This window comes from Lissotriton vulgaris, chromosome 2_2 (genome assembly GCF_964263255.1).
Source record: "Lissotriton vulgaris chromosome 2_2, aLisVul1.2, whole genome shotgun sequence".
In the NCBI taxonomy this organism is placed as follows: Eukaryota; Metazoa; Chordata; class Amphibia; order Caudata; family Salamandridae; genus Lissotriton; species Lissotriton vulgaris.
Window position 1 is genome coordinate 20,311,891 of NC_141688.1, and position 21,446 is coordinate 20,333,336.

The 21,446-nt window shown below is 44.4% G+C and overlaps 1 protein-coding gene across 5 annotated transcripts in view; it reads left to right on the forward strand.

Annotated features, from left to right (window-relative positions):
• Positions 1 to 21,446, forward strand: part of CPEB1 (cytoplasmic polyadenylation element binding protein 1) — a 443,269-nt gene that overhangs the window by 97,102 nt on the left and 324,721 nt on the right. For all 5 annotated transcript variants that reach the window (XM_086959196.1, XM_086959198.1, XM_086959197.1 and 2 more), the window contains exon 2: positions 2,594 to 2,768. In XM_086959196.1, coding sequence (XP_086815322.1) covers positions 2,594 to 2,768 — 175 coding nt within the window. The remainder of the gene's footprint in view (positions 1 to 2,593; positions 2,769 to 21,446) is intronic.

Consider the following 21,446-nt stretch of genomic DNA (forward strand, 5'->3'; position numbering starts at 1 on the left):
TCGCCACTCGTCTCTGGGGTTACCAGATTCAGCCACTAAAATTTCTGTGGTGAGGTTGTGGGAATGCACGCAACCGCTCACTAGACTGAGGGTAGGTGCAGGTTCCACTAGGTGGACCTGCCTCAATAGCAGGCCTCAATCTGTTCAGTGCAGGTCTGTGACTTTCCTGGGGCTCTTTGTAAGGGACTAAGCTGCGGCCATGTCTCCTGTGAGAAGTTGGCCTGATATATAGTGCTCACTATTCTAGTGATCACTTTGTATCATACCAAACGACCCTTATTCATTGGTTGTAAGTCAACCTTATAGGCCAGCTTTCCTAGTAGCATGGACAAGAGCAGTCTTTAGGCTAAACTCTAGAGGGCGTGTTAAGCCAGCTGTTATACCATCACATATACCCCTTGAACACCAAGTGAAAGGACACCACACAAGTTGTTATGAAAATAAAAGGATATTTATTTATAACAAGTCTACCCTGATCTCTTTGAGTCAGGGAGCTGAGCACATAACAAAACTCTTAAGAAAATACTTTAAGTTGCACAATTTACACAAATGCCCGAGGGGCACGAAAAACCATATAAAACAAAAGTGGAATGCGAAATACTAGCAGGTAAGTAACTAGATCCAGAGGCTTCAGGATCGCTAGGACTACACTACTGAACCTTCAGGTTAGGAGCAGGAGGCCTAGGGAGATCGGGTGCAGAGTGTGCACTCTCACGTGGGATGCGGGACCAAGTCTATGGATACTAGTATCTCGTAAAGTTAGTTATCAGACGAATCCGACTAGATAGGCTGAAAACGAAAAAGGATCTGGACACTTGGATAGGGAACCTACGTTGGAGCACCGAAATGCTCAGGTTACCTAGCCCAGGGGCTGCGGCTGCATAGGGTTCAAAAGATGTCTGGAATCCTCGTTAGTCTATGGAGCCTGAAAGAAGAAGTTGCTGGCAGGTGACCAGTGATGAAGTTCGATGTGATCCAAGCCTGGATCGGTGATGGAGACGACCTGAAAGCAGAGGGGACTCAGTTCTTAATCACTAGCCAGTGATTAGGTGGGCACCAGGATGGCACCAGATGAAGTCACCTCGACCAGGTGAGTGGGCGACGCTGGGCTCTGCAGTCGCTTGGTCCAGGAGGCGTTGTCGGCGACCAGGATGGAGGTGCGAGCTGTCCCACAAAGGTGTCTGCTGTCGGCGCTGCTGAAACCAGGATTGGAGCAACAACTCTTGGCAAATGCAAGCCTGTTCAGTGCAGGTCTGTGACTCTTTCCTGGGGCTCTTTGTAAGGGACTAAGCTGCGGCCATGTCTCCCATCAGAGTTCGGGGCAGACCAGGGGGGGAAATCCGCATGCGCCTGAAATATGTACAATTGTACGGCATTGAGCAGGATGAAGAGGGGGAGGATGCGGAGCAATATCAGATTATGTCTGTAGGATGGCTAACCACGCCGCCCTCGCCTAGCGTACTCTTCTAATGAAAGTCTTCATAGTCGGACTGCGCGAGAGCTTGGAAGGAGTTTTCTGTCCTTCATTGGGCCTTCTCCCTGCTGGGTTGTGCTTTACATGATCATGCACGGTCATGTCTAAAGTGGCAGTCTCAAAGATGTAGAGCTCAAAGTGCAATCATAGGAGGCCTTCCACCTTTCGGTTATCCCTATATGGAGCCGCCTGGAGTCAAATAACCCAGTAGGAGTACATGCTCATGTGTTCTGTTTTTAACCAGCCCTGTCTGCTTACTCTTTAAAATCCGAATCAGACTGCAGGTGGGAGCTAAAGATGGTAGCTCTGTGCCTTGCGTTAGATTGGTCAACTTCTTTGTCTCCTTGAACAGTAACTTGGTCTGACAACGTTACTGTCAAACTACTTGATGGTACTCATTCTTGTCTGGGCTTGATGCTTGTTGGATCCGATATGAATTTCAACAATTTGTCTTGCCACTTGGTATAGACTGTACAGTAACCCTGCCAAATCTGTACATAAATAGCCCTCTGCACAAATGGTGCTGGTGCCAGGAAATATCTGCAGTTTGGCTCCTCCCCAGGATCCGACTTGTTGGAAGTCATGGCAGCAATACATGGAAAAGATGCTGTATGTGCTTTATCTGGAACTGTACTTTTTCCTGCAAGTCACCTGTTCTGTGATTGAAGTGGGTAGTGAGAGTGGATTCCTTAAGTAAAATTAATTATTTAGTGTTAATATCTCGTGCTAACTGCTGTGTAATTAAATACAAACGTGCTGTAATAGACGGTATAAATAGTACTGGTTACCTGTTGAATAAATGTTCAGTTGGGTAATGCAGTAAGGAAGCATCCTTGATTCTGAAACCCCACTGTTGGTCTTCGTTTTACTAATGGGATGCAAAGGTGGGGCAGGTGAGTGGCTGGGGCAGGTGAGTGGCTGTGGTATGTATTCGGATTATCTTCCAGCATGGTTTGGATGATTCAGTATTGTGTTACATTTAACAAGCCTATGAAATCTTAACTAATAACTGGCATGTGGCCTTTTTATAACTTCTAGATGAGTTTTGTAGCTATTCTGCAGTGGGTTAAATTTCGTCAGGAATTGTTTGATTTCCTTTAACTTATGCTTCTCCTACAGAAAGAAGATCTTGCACGAAGCAAGGATTGCTGGAGCACTACTGATAGTCCTGCACTCTCCACATGCAGTAATGCAGATATCTTCCGTAGAATAAATGCTATGCTGGACAACTCTCTGGACTTCACTGGGGTCTGCACAACACCAGTCACTAAAGGAAGGTGTGACCATTTCCAAGGTTAGTGTTCATCAGTGTGCATTTGAGTGGAATACTGTGACTGCAGTTCACGTGGTTTAGTTTGAACTAGGTTGACTGCAGTTCAACTTTGTCACATGACTTAAGTTCAAAGTACAACCGCTGAATAGAAAATTTGACATGCATTAGACTTAATGTCACTGCCCTGTAGATGAGTATACGGAATATCCGTTTGTGTGGTGAAGTGAACCACCATGGTTTTTAAATTTTGTGGCTTGCGCATTGGCACCACCCTGGAATTATTCCCTTCTAGCTACACATGAAGCTGCTGAACGTTGAGCAGTCACTTGGAGGGTATATTCTCACCCTATATACCAAGGCACCTTTGTTCCTGTTAATCAGTAGAATTTAGGGATCCGCTTTGGCCTTCACCCCCTTTATAGATTTGGAAATAGACCACTTTAGTTTTTGGGCGGACCACATGGTATCCTTTTAAACAGAGTAGGTTTTAGTTACTTCCCTTGAACCGTTGGCTTGCTTGTGTTGAATTTCTTGGATGAGCTTTCCATAGGGACAACGTTTTGGGGACGTCCCACTGCCTTGTGATATGCCAAGGTTTTGGTGAGTGGCCTAAACTTCTTTAAACTACGGATACACCATTCAGCTTCTGACCCATTGTGTTTGTATTTACTTAGCTGACACCTTTTAGAATTTTTTTACTGCAAGTAGTCAACTTCTAATGTGAACTTCGTTGTCTTTCTTAGTAATTCTTAGGTTTAATGTGCGATCATCCAAGAAAGGGAGCTGGAACAATGAATACGTAGTTTATTCCACAAGGAATATGGCCTACAGTACAGATAAAGCAGACACTCCCACTAGCTGCCCAGAACTGAAAGTCAGGAACTGGCATGTAACATTCCGTATTTCTGAATCACATTTTAAATAGAAGCGTTCGCTTCTTTGTATTAATCTCGAGGTACAAATTGTATGACCAGTGGTTCAATTTAAGGTCCTTTATCAAACATCCTGGTCTAAGTCTCCCATGGCCACCAGATAATTTTCAAAGCTGCAATGTCATAGCTGCCACTCAGTGAGAGTATTTCCTGGATTCTGTAGAAGTAGGCATGACCGAATAAAGAGCTGCGTGCCATGATAAAACCAACGCAATAGAAAAATAAGTGCTTCTAAGTTGCTAAATATTAAGATCGGAAAAGCCTTTGTATTTCATGTAGAAACTTTTTTACTCAAATCCAGTCTTATGGCAGATGGCAATTAAGCAGGTAAACCTGTCAAGTGCTCAATTCCACACGAGTGAGAAGGAAGCTTGATAACCGCGCAGCATGATTGGTGGAAATAAAACATGCTAGGAAGGAAAAATGCTAACCATGTGCTGATAGGTTGATTACAGCTTATGTGATGGCTACAGAATCACAAACTTTAACCAAACAACCATGTAGTGATGCAGGCTGGTGCTGAAAAGCAAGATGCTGGAATCCACAACGCGGAGTGGCACAGGTGTGCTGTGATCGTGAGGCAGGAATGTCTCTCTGAAACGATAGCATAGAGCTGATTCAAAGATTGCAGGTAAGCTGCCATAGTGAATGGTTGACTGAAAATTAAACAATGGCATGCTCCTCCAAGTAATTAGATGTCTCACCAATATGCTCCATGCGAAGAAATGGTTGTCCATACAAAATACTGTAAGATGAAATTGCAGTGGTAAAACTGCACCAGTCGAAGTGTAGAAAATCATTCTTTAGTGGGCCAATAACCAAAAGATATCTCCTATGGCTGGCACCACCTGTCTCCATCACAGGCCAGACTCCAATTCGACAACCTGCCGCCACATTGGTGCCATGCACTTCAACAACTGCTTTTTTTTCTATGTACTACTGTTGATCAGCTCCACTTTAGAAATATTCTCCCACCATGCTGAGTTTAAGCTAGGTTGCACTTGGCGGAAGCCGATGTTGGTTAGATATTTATATACCTGCAAAATGTCCGTCTTTAGTGCCTCAGCACCAAACATGCCTCAGTCCGTGACAAATTGTACCAGATGCACCTGACGGCAGTCTAGCAGCGGAAGCAAAGCTTTAGAGAACAGAAGATCGAACCAGGTTTTAACCTTCATCCTGGACAAGATGGCAGACAGTTCAAATGCAAATATATGACCTCAAATTGAGGTTTAAACACCTTCCCAAATGTCTTCTCTGAGGAAAAGTTGCATAGTTTGCAATCCTATGGCCCCAATCCCACCGTCAGAAATGATGCGCCAAGAGTTTCCCAGGCCATCATGGACTCTGTAGCCGATTGAGGCCTTTAAAGAGGCCATGCTGTAACTTAAAAAAATAATAAAAATAAAGAAATAATCGTCCACGCACCCTGGTGTTTTATTTTTGAGACTTGTTTTGTTGTCCCAGTCACCAATGCCAGTTCATTCTGCACCCACTGCTGCTAGTCGGGGCAATCTGCCCCAAAGGTGTGCTCCAGACCTGGAAGCTATGGATCTCCAGATGAATGTGAAGAGGGTGTGTTAGTGGCATGACTGTGGTGGCTGCACAAGACCAGGGGCACGATGAGCCCAAGGTAAGATTGCTGCCTCAACCTGCGGAAAAGCAGTAGTCTGAGGCGAAGTCTTTGCTCTCTTGTCTCTGCTGATCTTGTCTGCTTTAGATATTGCAACAGTCCCACCAGGAACTCTAGCATATCCATAAACACACTAGAGCTCTTCTGATTTGACTGTTGAAGGTCGCCCGGACACAACTGGCAGGCATTGATATTGATAGAGCTCCGGGACGCCCCTTAACTGGGACAGCTGTGCGCTTCAACAAACTTATAACATAACAAAAGTCACTCCTTTTATGTTGGTGGAGATGCATATAGACGCCTTCTAGCCAATAGATTGCAAGCACAGCAATAGGCCACTGGAGTTCATGCTATATTACAGGCAGATACGAAATAGGACTTTCCTGAAGACAGCCCAGGCATCTCTCCAGGGTGCCCATACCACAAAACTTTTGTAGTCACCTGCATCAAATTGATTGCCCAATTTGGGTTGAATGGGTTATCTCCGGAGATATTGCCAGGCAGAAGCTACTTAAATTACTGAGTCCTGATTGCTTTCCTACTAACTTCTATAAAACCCTCTGCACAACCCTTGTCCCCTTAACACAACTGTTCCATGTCATTAGTAGCCCATCCTCCATTCCACCCTCTGGTTTTGGGATGACGACAATGGCAGCCTCTAACAGGCAAGGCTAAGCTTAATATAGACCAGTTTTCCCTCTAAATGTTTATTTTAAGCTTTTCACAGGGATCCGGGCGGCTCACTTAGGCCCCTATTACCAGGCCTTATTGCACTAGATAAGGCAGGATTTGTCCATTGCCAATGCAGCAATATGAATATAATCCTACACCTAATTGATAGCCCAATGTACAAACTGGGATTTAATGCTCCTGGCAATAGATGATAAAGTTGTTGAGTCCATTGGCCATATCTAGAGACCATGCTTAAACACTTTTGACTCGGTAAGCGCTTTTGTTCATGAATCCTCTGCAACTGTAGCTGTTCAATAGTTAAGGTGAATGGGCACATTTCAGCGTCAATCTCTATGTAGAAGTTCACGCCAGGAGTGCCCCTTTCGTCCCTCTTGTTTGTGCTTGATATGGACCCTTTTGGCCAGCAAGTCAGCAATACCCTGGGAATTAAGACTGACTGAATAGTTAGCACATCCTTATGTATATGGATGATGTCTGCATGGTTCTAGAGGATCCCTCCACCTCACTCCTGGCCTTCAAACTAGAGGCCTTCAGGTAGGCGGTGGGGTTCAAAGTAAGTGAGGACATATCTCAAGATCTTAATCTTTACCTTGCGCCAGCGGCACAACTGACCCCCTCCCAGAATTACCCAGTACAATGGGCGATGAAATCTTTTCCATATTTGGGTATACAACTGGCCCCCACTACTAAGCCAACAGCACCCTTCAACTAAAAGACCCTCCACCAGATTAAAACTGATCTAGTCAGGTGGAGACCTTATGGTGTCCTGGCTTGGCCGTGTGGCTGCCCTTAAATGTCAGTTCTGCCTAAGATCTTACTCCTCTTCCAGGCTTAACTAGTTGTACTTCCTACTGGTGTCCAGGCACTACAACTAGATTAAAAAGCTGTGGATGGGATGCAGGCTGATCTTGTATACAGAAGGAACTACATTTTAGACCTCCATGTGAAGGGGGGGCAGCGTAACCCAGACCTATTTCGCGATCACCAAGCGGTGCAACTATGATTCTTCCTCATATGGTCTTGGTAGGAATCTGAAATACAGTCCAATTCATGCAACTTCAAGGGATGATTGCATCATGCATTGCTATAATGCTCCATGCAAGACTAAACATGCGTCCTCTGCAGTAATGTTTAGCATGTCTGACTCTATCACAGGATCAACGACCCTATTTAGTGTTGGTAGACTGCCACACCCATCTCTCTATGCAGTGTTGGAGCTCACAACTTGTCGAAGGGGCAGCCATTTGTCGACCTTGTCGCACAGATCGTGCTAACAGCAGATGTGTCCCTTACAGGATGGGATGCCCACCTACCATCTAACAGTTCAGGGCCTCCAAACACCAGAATCTTCACAGCAATTACCTAGAACTTTATGCTGTTCCCCTAGCGCTAGAAGCAAAATAACTCCCCTTATAGGTAAGGTTGTCCTAGTTCGAACACTCAATGACTGCTATGCCAAGAGGGGGGCACTCTCTACAGCTATCACTCCTCTTAGACCATTTGGCGTTGGTCAATACATCACAAAATCCACCTGCTAGCAGAGCATTCCAGGGATGGACAAGGATTTTGCCTACCTCCAAAGGATGCGGCAACACGCCCACGAGTGGGAACGCCACCTCCTATTCCTCTGCCTATAATTTCACAAATGGGGGTTTCAACAAATAGACTTTGCAACCATTCAAAAGCTAAAACTTCACAACCAGGTTCCCACACCCTCTATCCAAAGGCAATGCCTTATGGATGAATTGGTCAGGAATATTTGTCTATGCTTTTCTGCCTCTCCCTATTCAATTTCTGGTTCTGAAACTTGGGCAGATGTACTTCATCCTTCTAGTAGCTACCTCATTAGCTCATCAACCATTGTTAAGAACAATACACAAACTTTCAGTAGTTCAACACGAGAAGCTTCACCTCACTGGCTAAATCGGAAACCCAAACCCAAAGGAACTAAACCTAGCAATTTGTCTCCTGAAGTCAGTTTGGATATCTAAACCTTTCACCAGAATGCTTGAACATTAAGAAAGCACTTAAACCTACCACGAGAGCTTTTTATGCAGCCAAGTTGGAAAGGATTGTTACTTATTGTAATCAAACAATTGATCCACTTAAGGCATCTATACAAAAAAGTAATCTCTTGCGTTTACATGCTCCGGTCTTGCTTAGACCTCCATACGTCTACACGTTGCAGCAGTGGCTGTTTACCTTCAAAACACTTAGTACAAGTACTTATTTTTGTCAGAATACCAGTAATTAAGTCTTTCATAGAAAGCCTTGAGTGATTCCACCAAAGGTCCCATCTGCACCTATTATGGAACCTCGGTGTTATAACAAGACTTATGGGGGGGGGGGTCCACCTTTTGAACCTTTACATAATTGGCCCCTACAATTGTTTGTGGAATCTCGCTTTCTTAATTGCGATCACCTCATTAAGGCGTGTGGGTTGGTTTGAAGAAACCCCGCCTTATCCCTGTGAAGCTGGAAGAACGGTTCTTCCAAGGTTAGTGAATGTTCCAAGGTTAGTGAATGTAGCTCACTCAAATTTCTTCCAAAGGTAGTATCTGTTTTTCAGAATTACCAAGCTGTTGAGCTACCGGTTTTCTTTCCCTATATTCTACAGCAGAAAACGCTTTTCATACATTGGATGGTAAGAGCATGAATGTATTCAATTGACAGAACAAAAGATTTTTGTAAAAAAACATTTGTATTTCCTCCACCTCACAAAGGAAAACCTATTTCTAGATCGATTGTTAAATGTATCCACCCATGCTATATTAAAGCCTTCAGGACTTTCCTCACTTTCTAGAGCACACTACTTGTAAAAAAGGAGCATCTATGGCTTCATTTTGGGTAATATTACCGTAGCTGATAATTGTAAAGCAGGTACATGGTCTACACCACACACATTTACCAAACACTATTGTGTGGATGTGTTGGCATGCCAACAAGCTAATGTAGGCAAGGCCGTGCTATTGACAACTTTTCAAACAAACTTCCACTGGTTAGCCACTGCTTTTTGTAGAGCTTTGCTTTAGTCCTATGCAAAGCATGTGTAAATAAAGTCTACATGCTTATAGGGTAACTATCCATTCAATGCATCTGTTCTGGGCATGTAGAACTGTAGATTCACATGCACCCTCTCCTTCCCAGATACCTATAGTTGTTGCAGTTCTCATTTACTTTACATATGCATGGTTATCTCTCTCCTTTACTTATCCCATTCTCGCCTTCTAATGGGAAAACCATCAAACCACATAGTCTATGCACTTGCGTACTATTACCAAGAGAAGGACCTTGTGACTTGAAAGACTTCTGCAAATAACTTGAAAACATCTGCACCCAAAACTAGATTGCTTGAGTGTTAATCTACAGCTCTACCTGCCAAGAACATATGCTTATAAGGTAAATAACCTAATCCTTTGACCATTTGGTCTGGTAGGACTTTTCGGTCCAAGTCCATTCACAAGCCGACTAATGGGGGAGATACTGCTTTGATATTATAGGTGAAGAATCTGTGGGTGTAAGTATCTGTTACCAATGGTAACGTTCTTTCAGGTGGAAACTCAATCTACAGATTCCTCACTGACCTCTTCCTGCATGTTTCTGTGGAATGGTTTCTTCATCTAAAAAGGTCCCAAATGTGATATCCATAATGGCACAAATTGATAATTTAAAACTGCTTCAGAAGGAGTCTAAAGAGAACCGGACAGTGTGCTTTGGTAGCACATAAATGCAGCTTCAGATGCCACTTCCTGAGCAGAGTTGTCACAGCAGCATGACTGGCAGCTGCGGCTATTCTAAAAGCGATGAATATGCAGTTAGAGTATCCCCCCCCCAGAAAGTGTTACTGAAGAGAAGTAACTTTTTGATCTCTGCTTTGTTTGAGGTGGCGTCTAATCTTGAGTGCCGTGCCTCCTTCAGTCGGATTATGAAAAATCACTACCCTCAGACACTGATCTGCCCTCGTGGGCTCCAGTAACATTTTGATTCTGAATCTAATCACACTGCCACTGCCAAATGAGAGCGTGGGGTAGTGTTACCCCACACTATTATTTTTACATGGACTTGCAGGATGCCAGAGTGCTTGATAGATCACTTGATGGTTGTGGTTTCTCTTACCTGGATCTGCGACTGAAGCAAGTGCTTCCTTCATTGTGGTAAACAGATGTGCAGGGAGTCTTAGAGGATGATTGATCTCCAACTAATCTCTAGAGGTCAAAATTGAGGTTCTGCAGTTTTGGTAGTCTTCTTCTGAGGCTTTGTTGCCCTTTAATGAGGCCTTGTTGCCCTTTAATGAGGCCCTGACTGATTTTAATGGGCAAAGCTGTGTTCATGCCCACCGGCAGGTTGCCATACTGCAGTTCAACACGAGACAACCCAGATTTCTTGACTCCATTAATAATGGTGTTGCCTCTGTCTCTCAGAACTCTATTGCTTTGTGTGAAAATGGTCATTGAATAATACACCTACGTATGAGCACCAATGAATGATCAGTAAAAGGTTTTAAAACGTTTTTGTTAACATTGAAACATCTGTGCATATAACTAGGACCTTTTAACGAGGCTAGATGACGCCACCATAGGGTCTCTGGCTGCCATCTGTAGTCATGTTATAGACATCCCTTTGTTAACCTTGGAACATTTGTGCATTCACCTGGATCTTTCCCTAATCCACACTGAAGTCTTGCTCACCAGTATAGGAAATTTCTGAGTATCTTGTTTACCTTCCAATATTTGTTTAATCACCTGACTTACTTCGGACATTTACGTGGTGAATGCCACATTTTAATTTTGTGTAGTTACATATCTTACCCATGTTACACGCCACGGTATCTTTACCTGTGCCAAATGCTCATCAGCGTGCTTGGTAACTTTGCAATAGCTCTTCGTTTAATGCAACCTTTTGTGGCCACATGTGGTATTTTGAATAATTGTTGCTGTGACTTTGCCACCAAAGTTACATATTTGCATATCACAGTATGCCAAACGCAGCTAAAATGACTCCCAAGTGTCAATTTGCTACAGTCTGTATTCACAAAATGAATGTTGCAGCATGCCTCAATTTCTAATTGCCTATGCTAACACATGACCAGAAGGATGATGGCCTCTGACTGTCACTTGGCTACCAACAAGTCTGAGCATGCGGGCATGCTTATGTGGTGGGTGCCTCTCATTCCAGAGTAGGAGACTGATTCCCCAGCTTCATTTGCTCTCCAGTTGCAGCGGGAAGATGTCTTGAGTTAGCCTGTCTAGGCCACCCTTTTTAAAAAAAAAAACACTTTCACCCAGTGGACTTTAAGTCATCATTTTGAACCTTCTAGATGGGATGAAATGCTGCACTAAGCAACCTTCTAGATGGGATGAAATGCTGCACTAAGCAGACTCCATACCTAACATTTTTGGCAACTGAAAACTGGCGAGCTACAAATGCCCCCGGGGCGTATATATAGTCTGCCTACACAATAGTGCTGCTTTTAACTATGGAATTAGTGCTGTTTTTAACTATGGAATTACAGTTTTACAGTGAATATCTTGGGCATCCCTTTGTAGGACATTCAACACAAATATATGGATACGTTTTGATCCATCCTTGGGGCTCCATCCTGACTTGGAGGAGCATTACTTTCCCTAATGATCAAAAGCTATTCTACATCTAGGGAAGAAACTCGTGGCCCCTTCCTGGGCTTTTTCCTTTTTTTAAACTCTTTTTATTCAGAATATAGGCTCTCATGAAAATGGCGTTATACATAGTAGGTAATGGCAGGTGTACATGCATATAACAGACAAATACATACCAAGCAATATGAACATCATTATTCTACAGAAACAGTTCGGAAGTCCTACAGAAGCCTCAGGACTGTAATGAGGAAGCCTGGGTATCCCACACTTCCCCTCTATACCTCCTCCACGCCCCCCATATCTTTTCCCATTTCCTAGGACACCCTCTGCTCTTATAAATCACTCTTTCCGCCCTTTGGCACCAGTCCAGGTCATGTGGGTTTTTCCTTTTAACTTCACACTTTCTGATGAGAGCGCTTCTCTCCATACTGGCTGTTCATGATGATTTCCTTCTCTGGAAGACCCTCATTGATGTCTAACCACTGGCACATACTGAAAGGGTTGAAACGTCAACCATAATATTGTTTAGGCTGGTTGACTGAAAGCATTGATAGAGAAAGTAACTAATTTAGGCTGCATTTTGAACCGTTCTCAAATGAGCGAATGGACATTTCTTGAATCAGTTCTTTGTCCTGTTTAGGCCATCTTGCATTTCCTATTAGACATATAGGTCCACATTGTCACCTTATCACAGTCTCTTTTGTGCATGCACTGTGTGCTATTCATTATGGCCAGGAAGCATCTCCATGCCATTTTGCCTGGCTTGGACACTACCAATAGCTTGGCTGAGTAGTTGGTACCAGTGTGGTCCGGTTGCGACGCTTGGATGGGTATTTTTTTTCTGGTGTTTCCCAGGCTTTTTACTGTGGATGTCATTTCATAGATCTTTCCTGTTTGAGAAAGCAGATTCTGCCCTGGAATGCATGAAGTAAAGCTGCGCTACTATGCATTACTTGGATCTTTGGTTCCTACCGGGCACTCAAAAAATCCGTCCCTTTCAAAGATTTGAGGATTGGTGTACAGACTGCACCAGGCCCCCCTGGCTGCCATAACAGCACCCCAGGTTTTTGGACAAAGCAGAGCACGTGATGGTCAGTAAGGACACTGATCTTTTTAGTTCAGTGCTGCAGGCAGCAGCCTCAAAGCCACTTTAGCTTGCTCTTCACAGCTCACAACTGCCCTGTAGGAGGTCAGATCTAAATGTTTGAAGCAAATGAGCTGTAGATTGTATACTTTAGCTTAGATCGCCATCTTGTGTTGGGCTCAGCGATTTGCACCTTGTTTTTGTTGAAGTCTTTGTAGTCACGGGATAGGTGACTCCTCCTTATGGTGATAGTGCGCATGGGCTTCAACTCCATCTTCATATTTTATTTTTTACCCACCATCTGGTTCTGATGTAAACTGCTGCGCTACGGGTCAGTATCTTATTCAATTCCTCTTCAACGCGCAATCCTTCACCGCTCGACTGTATTGTTTTGGATTGCGCTTCTCTACGCTGATCCATAAATCTCAACCCCTTCTATTCCGGTCGTCAACGCAGGTCGTTGGGCCTACCCTGTCCATCAGACCCTACAGCTAATGGAATGAACTCAATTAAAAAAATGCCCTGTGTGGTGCCAAAGTCCCGCACACTGATCTCCACGAGGTCTGTAACCTTTGCCTCTCCAGAACACAAGGACAGATTGCCTGGCCTGCGCTTCATTTTGATTGAAGAAAACATACGTGATCGCCGGGCTCGACATGCAATGTCTCGATCCACTTCCTCTGTCGGATGACCGCTTCGATGCAGGCCCGATGCTCCAGAGAAACCAGATCCAGACAATGAAGAAATCAGTGTCTCCGAGGCCGACCTAGTCAGAGACCGAAGATCAGACTATTACTCCAGGTCAGCAAACGGAGTACCAACATCAACACCCCTACCTCGTCACAAAAACATAAGGCTCTGGTAACACCTTCTGGCTCAGGTCGACACTGACTACTTCTGACACCCCGCCTTCGGGCTCAGCTCCGAAGTCCAAAGAAAAGCCTTCAGGCGGCTCTGGTCCAAACAAGCCACGCATCAGTACCAAACTACAATCCCCAGTACCGAAACCCAAACATTTGGCACCGAAACACTGGCAGGAAAAACCCTTTGAGCTGACACCAGACCACAAATCTTCCGAATTGAAAATCTTCGTCGGCGAGCGTCCTGACTCCACAGCTCCTCCAAAGCAATAGGACACTAAACCCCCTCCTAAAGCTTTGGAACCAAAATCATTGGTACCAACCAAAAATTCTGGATTAAAACACCTTTTTCAACCAGATCCAGTGGATCTAAAAAAAAAACTCTCCACGTTGACCCTAAAACTGGTCATATGAAGTAAATTCTAGTCAAAGAGACCTTTGGACTTCACAGATGACCCCAACGTACCCTTGAAGACATGGGAACTGCTCCAGCCAGACCATCTCTCTTCCAAATATCCCCACTGCACCCCTTTCCCCAGCACTCAAATGCCTCCATATTCACCTAAACAAGATGATCACCTTGGGGGTGGGGATGAGAACCCACAGGAAGATGATGACCCTACCCTCACACCACCCTGATCCTTGGAAGAATTACGATTACATCTCACTCTATATTTGATCTCCTATTACCCACAGGCTACTCTTTACTTAGGAATGGCAGAACTGACAACACGGGGGGAGGTGTTGCAGTCCTCTTTAGAAACACCCTCCAACTCAAGGCCTCTCCTAACAGCTCCTCCAAAACCTTTGAATGCCTTTCTCTTGAGCTTCAAGTGCAACACCGTTCACCCCTCAGATTCCATGTCATTTACCGCCCGCCTCGTAGTGGCCCTTCGTTTATGGATGAACTCACCGACTTCATCAGCGACCAATACTCGCGAAGTGACAATCAGACCTTCGTGGGTGACTTCAATCTCCACTGGGGAGTACCGCAAGACTCCTCTGCGAACTCACTGGCCACTTTCCTATCCACTAACGATCTTATCCAACACTGCACTGAATCAACCCATTCTAAGGGCGCAATCCTGGACCTTGTTATATCTAAAGCAGGCATGCTTTCTACCACTACCCCAATTCATGTAGATTGGTCTGACCACCTCCTCATCCCATTCCCTCTTCAACTTTCACACTCTATAACTCTTGGCCAACCCAAGAGGGCCATCTCATGGTTCCAGGATGCAAAAAATATTGATGTCGGTCCCCTCTGTGAATCAGCTTTGCTATTCCTTCCAAGGCTCGACCCGAACCTAGATGTTGACGAACTCACCTCTCAAAGCCTCACAGTTCTTGCAGCTGAAATTAATAAAGTCGCTCCACTCAAAAGCAAAAGGTTAAGGCCCACTCCCTCAGCACCTTGGTTCAACAAATCCCTTTATGAGGAAAGGAAGCAGCTAAGATCCCTGGAGATACAATGGAGGCAAGTGCCCTCCTCTGACAATCTGGCCAAGCTTCGCTCAGCAAGATCCAAGTACCACAAGCACATCTTCCTTGGGAAAGCGACACACTTTTAAAACCCTCCTTGATTCCGCCAAAAATAGACCCAAAAAACTATTTGATCTCATCAAAATGCCTAACTGCTCTCCCCCAACCTCCAAGGTGGATGATTCTACAAAGAGAGCAGCGGATTTTGCTATTTTCTTTGATGAAAAAGTGAAATCACTTGTGGATCAGGTCGCTCATCCTACCCCTCCAGAGGAGCGCAAATCCTTAGCCATATGGCAGAGCTTTGACCCTATATCTGAAGATGCCCTTAAGTGCATACGAGAAACGAAGCCATCCAACCATTCTCTTGACCCTATCCCCAGTGCCATTGCCATTGACTTCTATACCCATTCCCTCTCCTATTGGACCACTCTGATCAACCTCTCCCTCTGGCAAGGCTCCCTTCCTGCCTCCTTCAAAACTGGGCAGGTCACCCCTCTTCTGAAAAAACCCACTGCTGATGCGAATGACCTCAACAACTTCCGCCCCATCACTAACCTTCCCTTTCTGGCGAAGATCACAGAAAGATGTGTAGCAAAACAACTCTCCCGTCATATCAAGGACAATGACCTTCTAGACCACTGTCAGTCTGGCTTCATCCAAAACTGCAGCACTGAAACAGCCCTACTGCAAGTGGTTGATGACGCGTTGAGGATACTCGATTCAGGGGGGTCCTGTCTGCTAATTCTCCTTGACCTTTCCGCAGCCTTTGACACTGTCAATCACAATACCCTCCTCAATATTCTTCAACAGAGAATGGGCATGGAGGGCACTGTGCTTAAATGGTTTGCATCCTTCCTTTCTGGCAGATCCCAAATGATCAAAATAGCGAACAGTCTTTCACCTCCTGTGGCGGTAGGTCAAGGTGTTCCCCAAGGCTCGATACTTGCTCCCACATTGTTCAATCTCTATTTAGAACCACTGGGAAATCTCCTAAGTAAATCCGGGATTCACTATCATCTTTATGCTGACGACACTCAACTCTACCTCAAGATTGCCTCTACTCACGATCTTTCCATCCTAAGCTCCACTCTCGACTCCATTCAAAACTGGATGTCAACTCATCAACTGATTCTGAATCCCTCCAAAACTGAATTCCTCCTCTTCTCCTCCTCACTCTCTCCTCCCCCGGTTCAATCATGGATGGATCAGATGAATCTACTAAACAATAAACCCATCATTGTCGACAGCGCCAAATCCCTTGGTGTCATACTAGACAAAAAACTTAATCTAATTCCCCACATCAATTCCATTGCGAAATCAGCTCGATACCAACTGCGCCTTCTTTGGGGAATCCGTCGCTTCTTCGCGGAGCGGGACCTTATAACCCTGGTACAAGCACTGGTCCTCTCCAGACTCGACTACTGCAATTCTCTTCTTACTGGCCTCCCCAAATCCCACGTGTCCCCACTTAAGTCTGTTTTCCACTCAGCAACTCGTTTCATTTATGGGGCCAAAAGAAGCGATCACATCACACCGATGCTATCTACCCTCCGCTGGCTTCCCTTTGAGGCTAGAGCTATCTACAAGACCGCTTGTATCACCCACAAAGCCCTGCACCTCTTCTCCTCTCTACCTGGCGAACAAACTGAAACTCTCTGGAGGTTCTAGACCTTCACGCAATGCGGAGAATCTACTGCTTGAACCTCCCACTTTCAAGAAGGAAAGAACGATGGCCCAATCATTTTCAGGCAACGCAGTGAGAATCTGGAACTCATTGCCGCCTCAGCTCCGGACCACAGCCTCCTCCCAGGCCTTTAAAAGGGACCTCAAAGCTCTCCTCCTCCAGAGACACCTCCAAAAGTAACTCTCTTCTGTCTGTAGGAAGATCTCCCACTACTGATCATTTCTACTTCTCATGTCCATGGAAGTGCCTTCCCAGTGTGTTCTTGCGGTTAGAGTGTTTGCCTTTTATTGCAGTATTATCCTTGTACTTGTGTTTGGTACCCTCTTGCAACTTGCACTCACCACTTTGCCCCTGTAACACACGGTTTCCTTCCTCTCACAGGTTTTTTTTTTACCTTTGATACTTGCACAAGTGCCACTTTTGCCTACGTAATCGTTTGTTCTTGTGCTTGAGTGTGTAACATATACTGCAGTATTATACCACAAATTATACTCTATTTTCTCTTGTAGCCTGCACACTTGTCACTTTCCCCTCCTGAGCACTTTTTACTACCTCATGTATTTTTGGTAGCCCACATTTTTACTACCTCATGTATTTTGTTTGCTCACAAGTGTCACAATTACCTTGTCTACCTCATGTATTTTTGGTTTCTCACAATTTTTACTACCTCATGTATTCTTGGTTGCTCACAATTATCACTTTACCGTATGTAACATAACGAATGCCTCTGCAATCTGTTGCTCGTGTAACGTTCTCAGTTTGTATCTTTTCTGTTCCTATTGTGAAGCGCTCTGACACCTTCGGGTAAAGTCCGCGCTATATAAAATTGCATAAATAAATAAATAAATAAATACGATAATCCTCCAGATGTCCCAGATATGGATTCCTAGCCATCTAGGCCATCCCACCCCCCCGCTTCCCCTTAGATGCAAACATAGGTTTTGCACAGCTTATAAATGGAGCTGCACAATATCATGGGGTGGAATTACACTCAGATCCACAGGAGGAAGATTTTTGTTCGATTTTCAGTCTCACAAATCGACAAGCATTCCACCCATGTTAAAAGGTATCAAACATGCACCTGACTTTTTTTTTAACCCCTTTCCTGCTCCTGACGAGCTCAGCTCGTCATGAGGCACAGTGGAGCTGTGCTTATGACGAGCTGACCTTGTCATGAACAATGATAAATCTTACTTTCTAGCACAGGAGGGGAAAACCAGTAGCAGCCAACTGGTTAAAGGTCCCATCAGAGTTGGAGTTCTCAACCCCAGGATTGAGAAATATAAACCAGCTCCCAACGATCCAGCTAGATTCCTTGGTTGTGTCAAATGCACGTAAACTAGCAAATTCCCAAACGGGGGATGCCCCACCACAGATAAGGATTCTAAATTACTAGATGCATCTGGCAAATGCATTGCCTCCCAGGCAGCCTCCTACAAGAGGGAAAATTAATTACAAACACTTTTTTATAAAGTGTGCTCTTGATGCAACCGACAGATTCTTGTGCGGTTAACAGAAGTGTTTTACTACAGACGCTCATTGCTACGCATATCTGGGTTTAAACAGGATGTGCAGACTACAATTCTTAATCCACCTTTAGATCAAGAACACTTATTTGGACCCACTGTAGACACATCCTTGGAGAAAATGAAAGGACTCAAACTGCTAAGTCCATGGGAGCCCTGCAGTCAACCTCTAGAGGTTTGTCTCTCGTTTTATAGGGGCGTCTCAAACTATTGGGACGGACAGCACCTCATCCTCTTACAAAAACACTACTCAAACCTCCCCTGACATAGGCTATTTCAGAGGCTATAGAGGAAACCACAAAGGTAGAGGCCGCAGTAATAGCACCCACACCTCTCCTACTACAAAACAGAGACTTGCCTCCACTTCCCCCTGACTATTCCACTCCAGTCGGTTAAGACTATCACAGTTCCTACCTGTCTAGAATTCCATCGCCACAGACAAGTGGATAAGACAAATTATCCAGTATGGTTACTGCCTGAAACTCCATTCAGCTCCCCCATACAATGTCCACAGAACATCTGACTGTTAAAACAAGAGGTTCTCTCCTTACTACGATTTGTAGTGGATGGACAACACTATCAATTCAAAGTCCTCCCATTTGGAGTGACTATAGCACCCAGAGTCTTCACAATGTCTTGCAGTAGTCTTAGCTCATTAGCGTACACAACATTCACGTGTTTCCTGATCTGAACGACTGACTCATAAAAGCAAAGTCACACAGTGTACACAATACATACAGAACAATCCAGTTGCTCTACAACTTGGGATTCACAATAAACCTACCCAAGTCACACCTTTAGCGGTTTCACCTCATTCAGTATCTAGATGCCACAATGGATACCTCCAAAGCCCTTGCATACCCTAATCCAGTCAGGGAAGCCGGCATGCAAGATCTCATATCAAGGTTCCAACCTCAACACTCCCTTCCAGCTCGAGTGTTTATGCAGCTAAAGGGGATGATGGCCTCTTGCATCCTCATTGTTCCTTATGCAAGACTTCAGATATGTCTTTTACATGAATGTTTAGCACATCAGTGGAACCAAGCTCAAGGACAGATAACCGATCTGGCGTTTGTGGACCGCAGCACTCCTTGCTCTCTGCAGTGGTGGAATACACAAAACCTATCCGAGGGGCAGCTATTCCTCGACCCAGTACAACTGATGGTGCTAACTGCAGACTAATCAATCACCAACTGGGGAGCTAATCTCCCAAACCAAACTGTTCAGGGTATATGGACCCATCAACAAAACTCCACAAAAAATATCTGGAGTTACAAGCAATCTTTCTAGCAATAAAGTCTTTCCAACTCTTGCTAAAAGGCAAAGCGGTCTTAATCCGTACAGACAACATGACTGCAATGTACTACATACAAAAACTGGGAGGGACACACTCCAGCTTTCACAACTAGCGCAAAGCATATGGAGATGGGCCATTCCTCAACATTTACCTCCTCGCAGAACATCTACCAGGAGAACACAATCAGATTGCGGATCTGCTCCGTCGTCCAGCACAGCAAATCCACGAATGGGAACTTCATCCTAAAATTCTTCTTCCATTCTTTCAAATGTGTGGTCATCCAGCCCTAGATCTGTTTGCCACACACAAACGCAAAATGCCCAAGTTTCGCCTTCATATATCCACACCCATTGTCCAAAGGCAATGTGCTATGGATTAACTGGTGAGGGACATTTTCATACGCTTTTCCACCTCTCCCGCTCACTCAGTTACTGGTTCGGGAGCTCAAACACTCCCTCACAATGATCCTAGTTACCCCAACATGAGCACGCCAACCATGCTTTACAACACTGTTGGATCTTTCAGCAATGCCTCATCGAAAGCTACACCTCTCCCCAAATTCCTCACTCAAACATGGAGAGATGAGACACCCAGTTCCCGACTCAATCTTGCGATCTGTCTCCTAGTGGGAGTATGGCTCCCACCAGACTGCATGAATGTCATTAAAGAGGCTAGACATCTACTACTAGAGCATGCTATGCAGGAAAGTGGTAGAGATTTGTAATTTATTGTACAAGCAATCGATCCACTAGATGCTTCAATCCATAATATTAAATTCTCTTTTGCATCTACAACAATGTAACCTGCCGTATAAATCTATACGTCTACATTTTGCTGCAATTGCTGCTTACCTCCAAAACAGACCATTTATCATTGTTTTACGAGTGTTATTAAAGCTTTTATGTAAGGATTTGAAAGGATAATTCCACCTAGAATCCCACCTTCTGTATGTAACTTCAATCTAGTCCTCACCAGACTCATGGGTCCCCCATTTGAACTTCTACACAAATGCAAGTTGCAGTTCCTTACTTGAAAAGTAGCCTGCTATCACATCACTTAGGCGAGTAAGTGAACTCCAGGCATTAACCATACAAGAACCATTTTTACAAATGCACCTTAGTAAAGTGGTACTTAAGGGTAATCCAAAATTCCTACCTAAAGTGGTATCTGCCTTTCACCTTAATCAGTCGGTTGAACTTCCAGTATTTTATCCCTCAACCAGACTCCACACACTAGATGTTAAAGTGTGATCCTCTACTACATCAAAAGAACAAAAAGTTTTAGAAAATCAAAACATTGTGTAGCTTTCTCCCCACCTCACAAAGGCAATCCCATTTCAAAAACCGGTATTGCAAGGTGGATTGTCAAATGCATCCAAATATGCTATATCAAAGTTAAACGCATATTAACTATCCCTCCTAGAGCTCATTCCACATGCAAACTATGGGCTTCTGTAGTAGGGGATCTGTGTATAGTCATAATCTAGTGAATAGTCCCGCCCATGTGCGTGGACCCCGGCAATCAAAAATAATCTCTTAAGTTGTCAAAATAATGCAGAAACTGCAAAGACACTTAAGAGAGAATTTAAAGACAAATAATGCAGCCTATATCCACAGGCTACACTGTCCAGTACTTCAACTAGAAATTCCACCAAAAATCACCACACACAGCCCAGCCTGCTAGTTTCTACCATAGAGAAACCTGCCTCCCCCAGTCAGAGACTCAGGAATGATAGAGAGGAAGGTAGGGACAGACAAGCCCCATAGGCTGCCATTATGTGGCTTAAATAGGATACTGTGCCTTTAAGAGAACTTTCCAGACTTCTCCCAGTATCCCAGAATGCATAGCAGGTCCAACTTACTTTCAGTTCTTTTTGAAGGCGTATAAAAC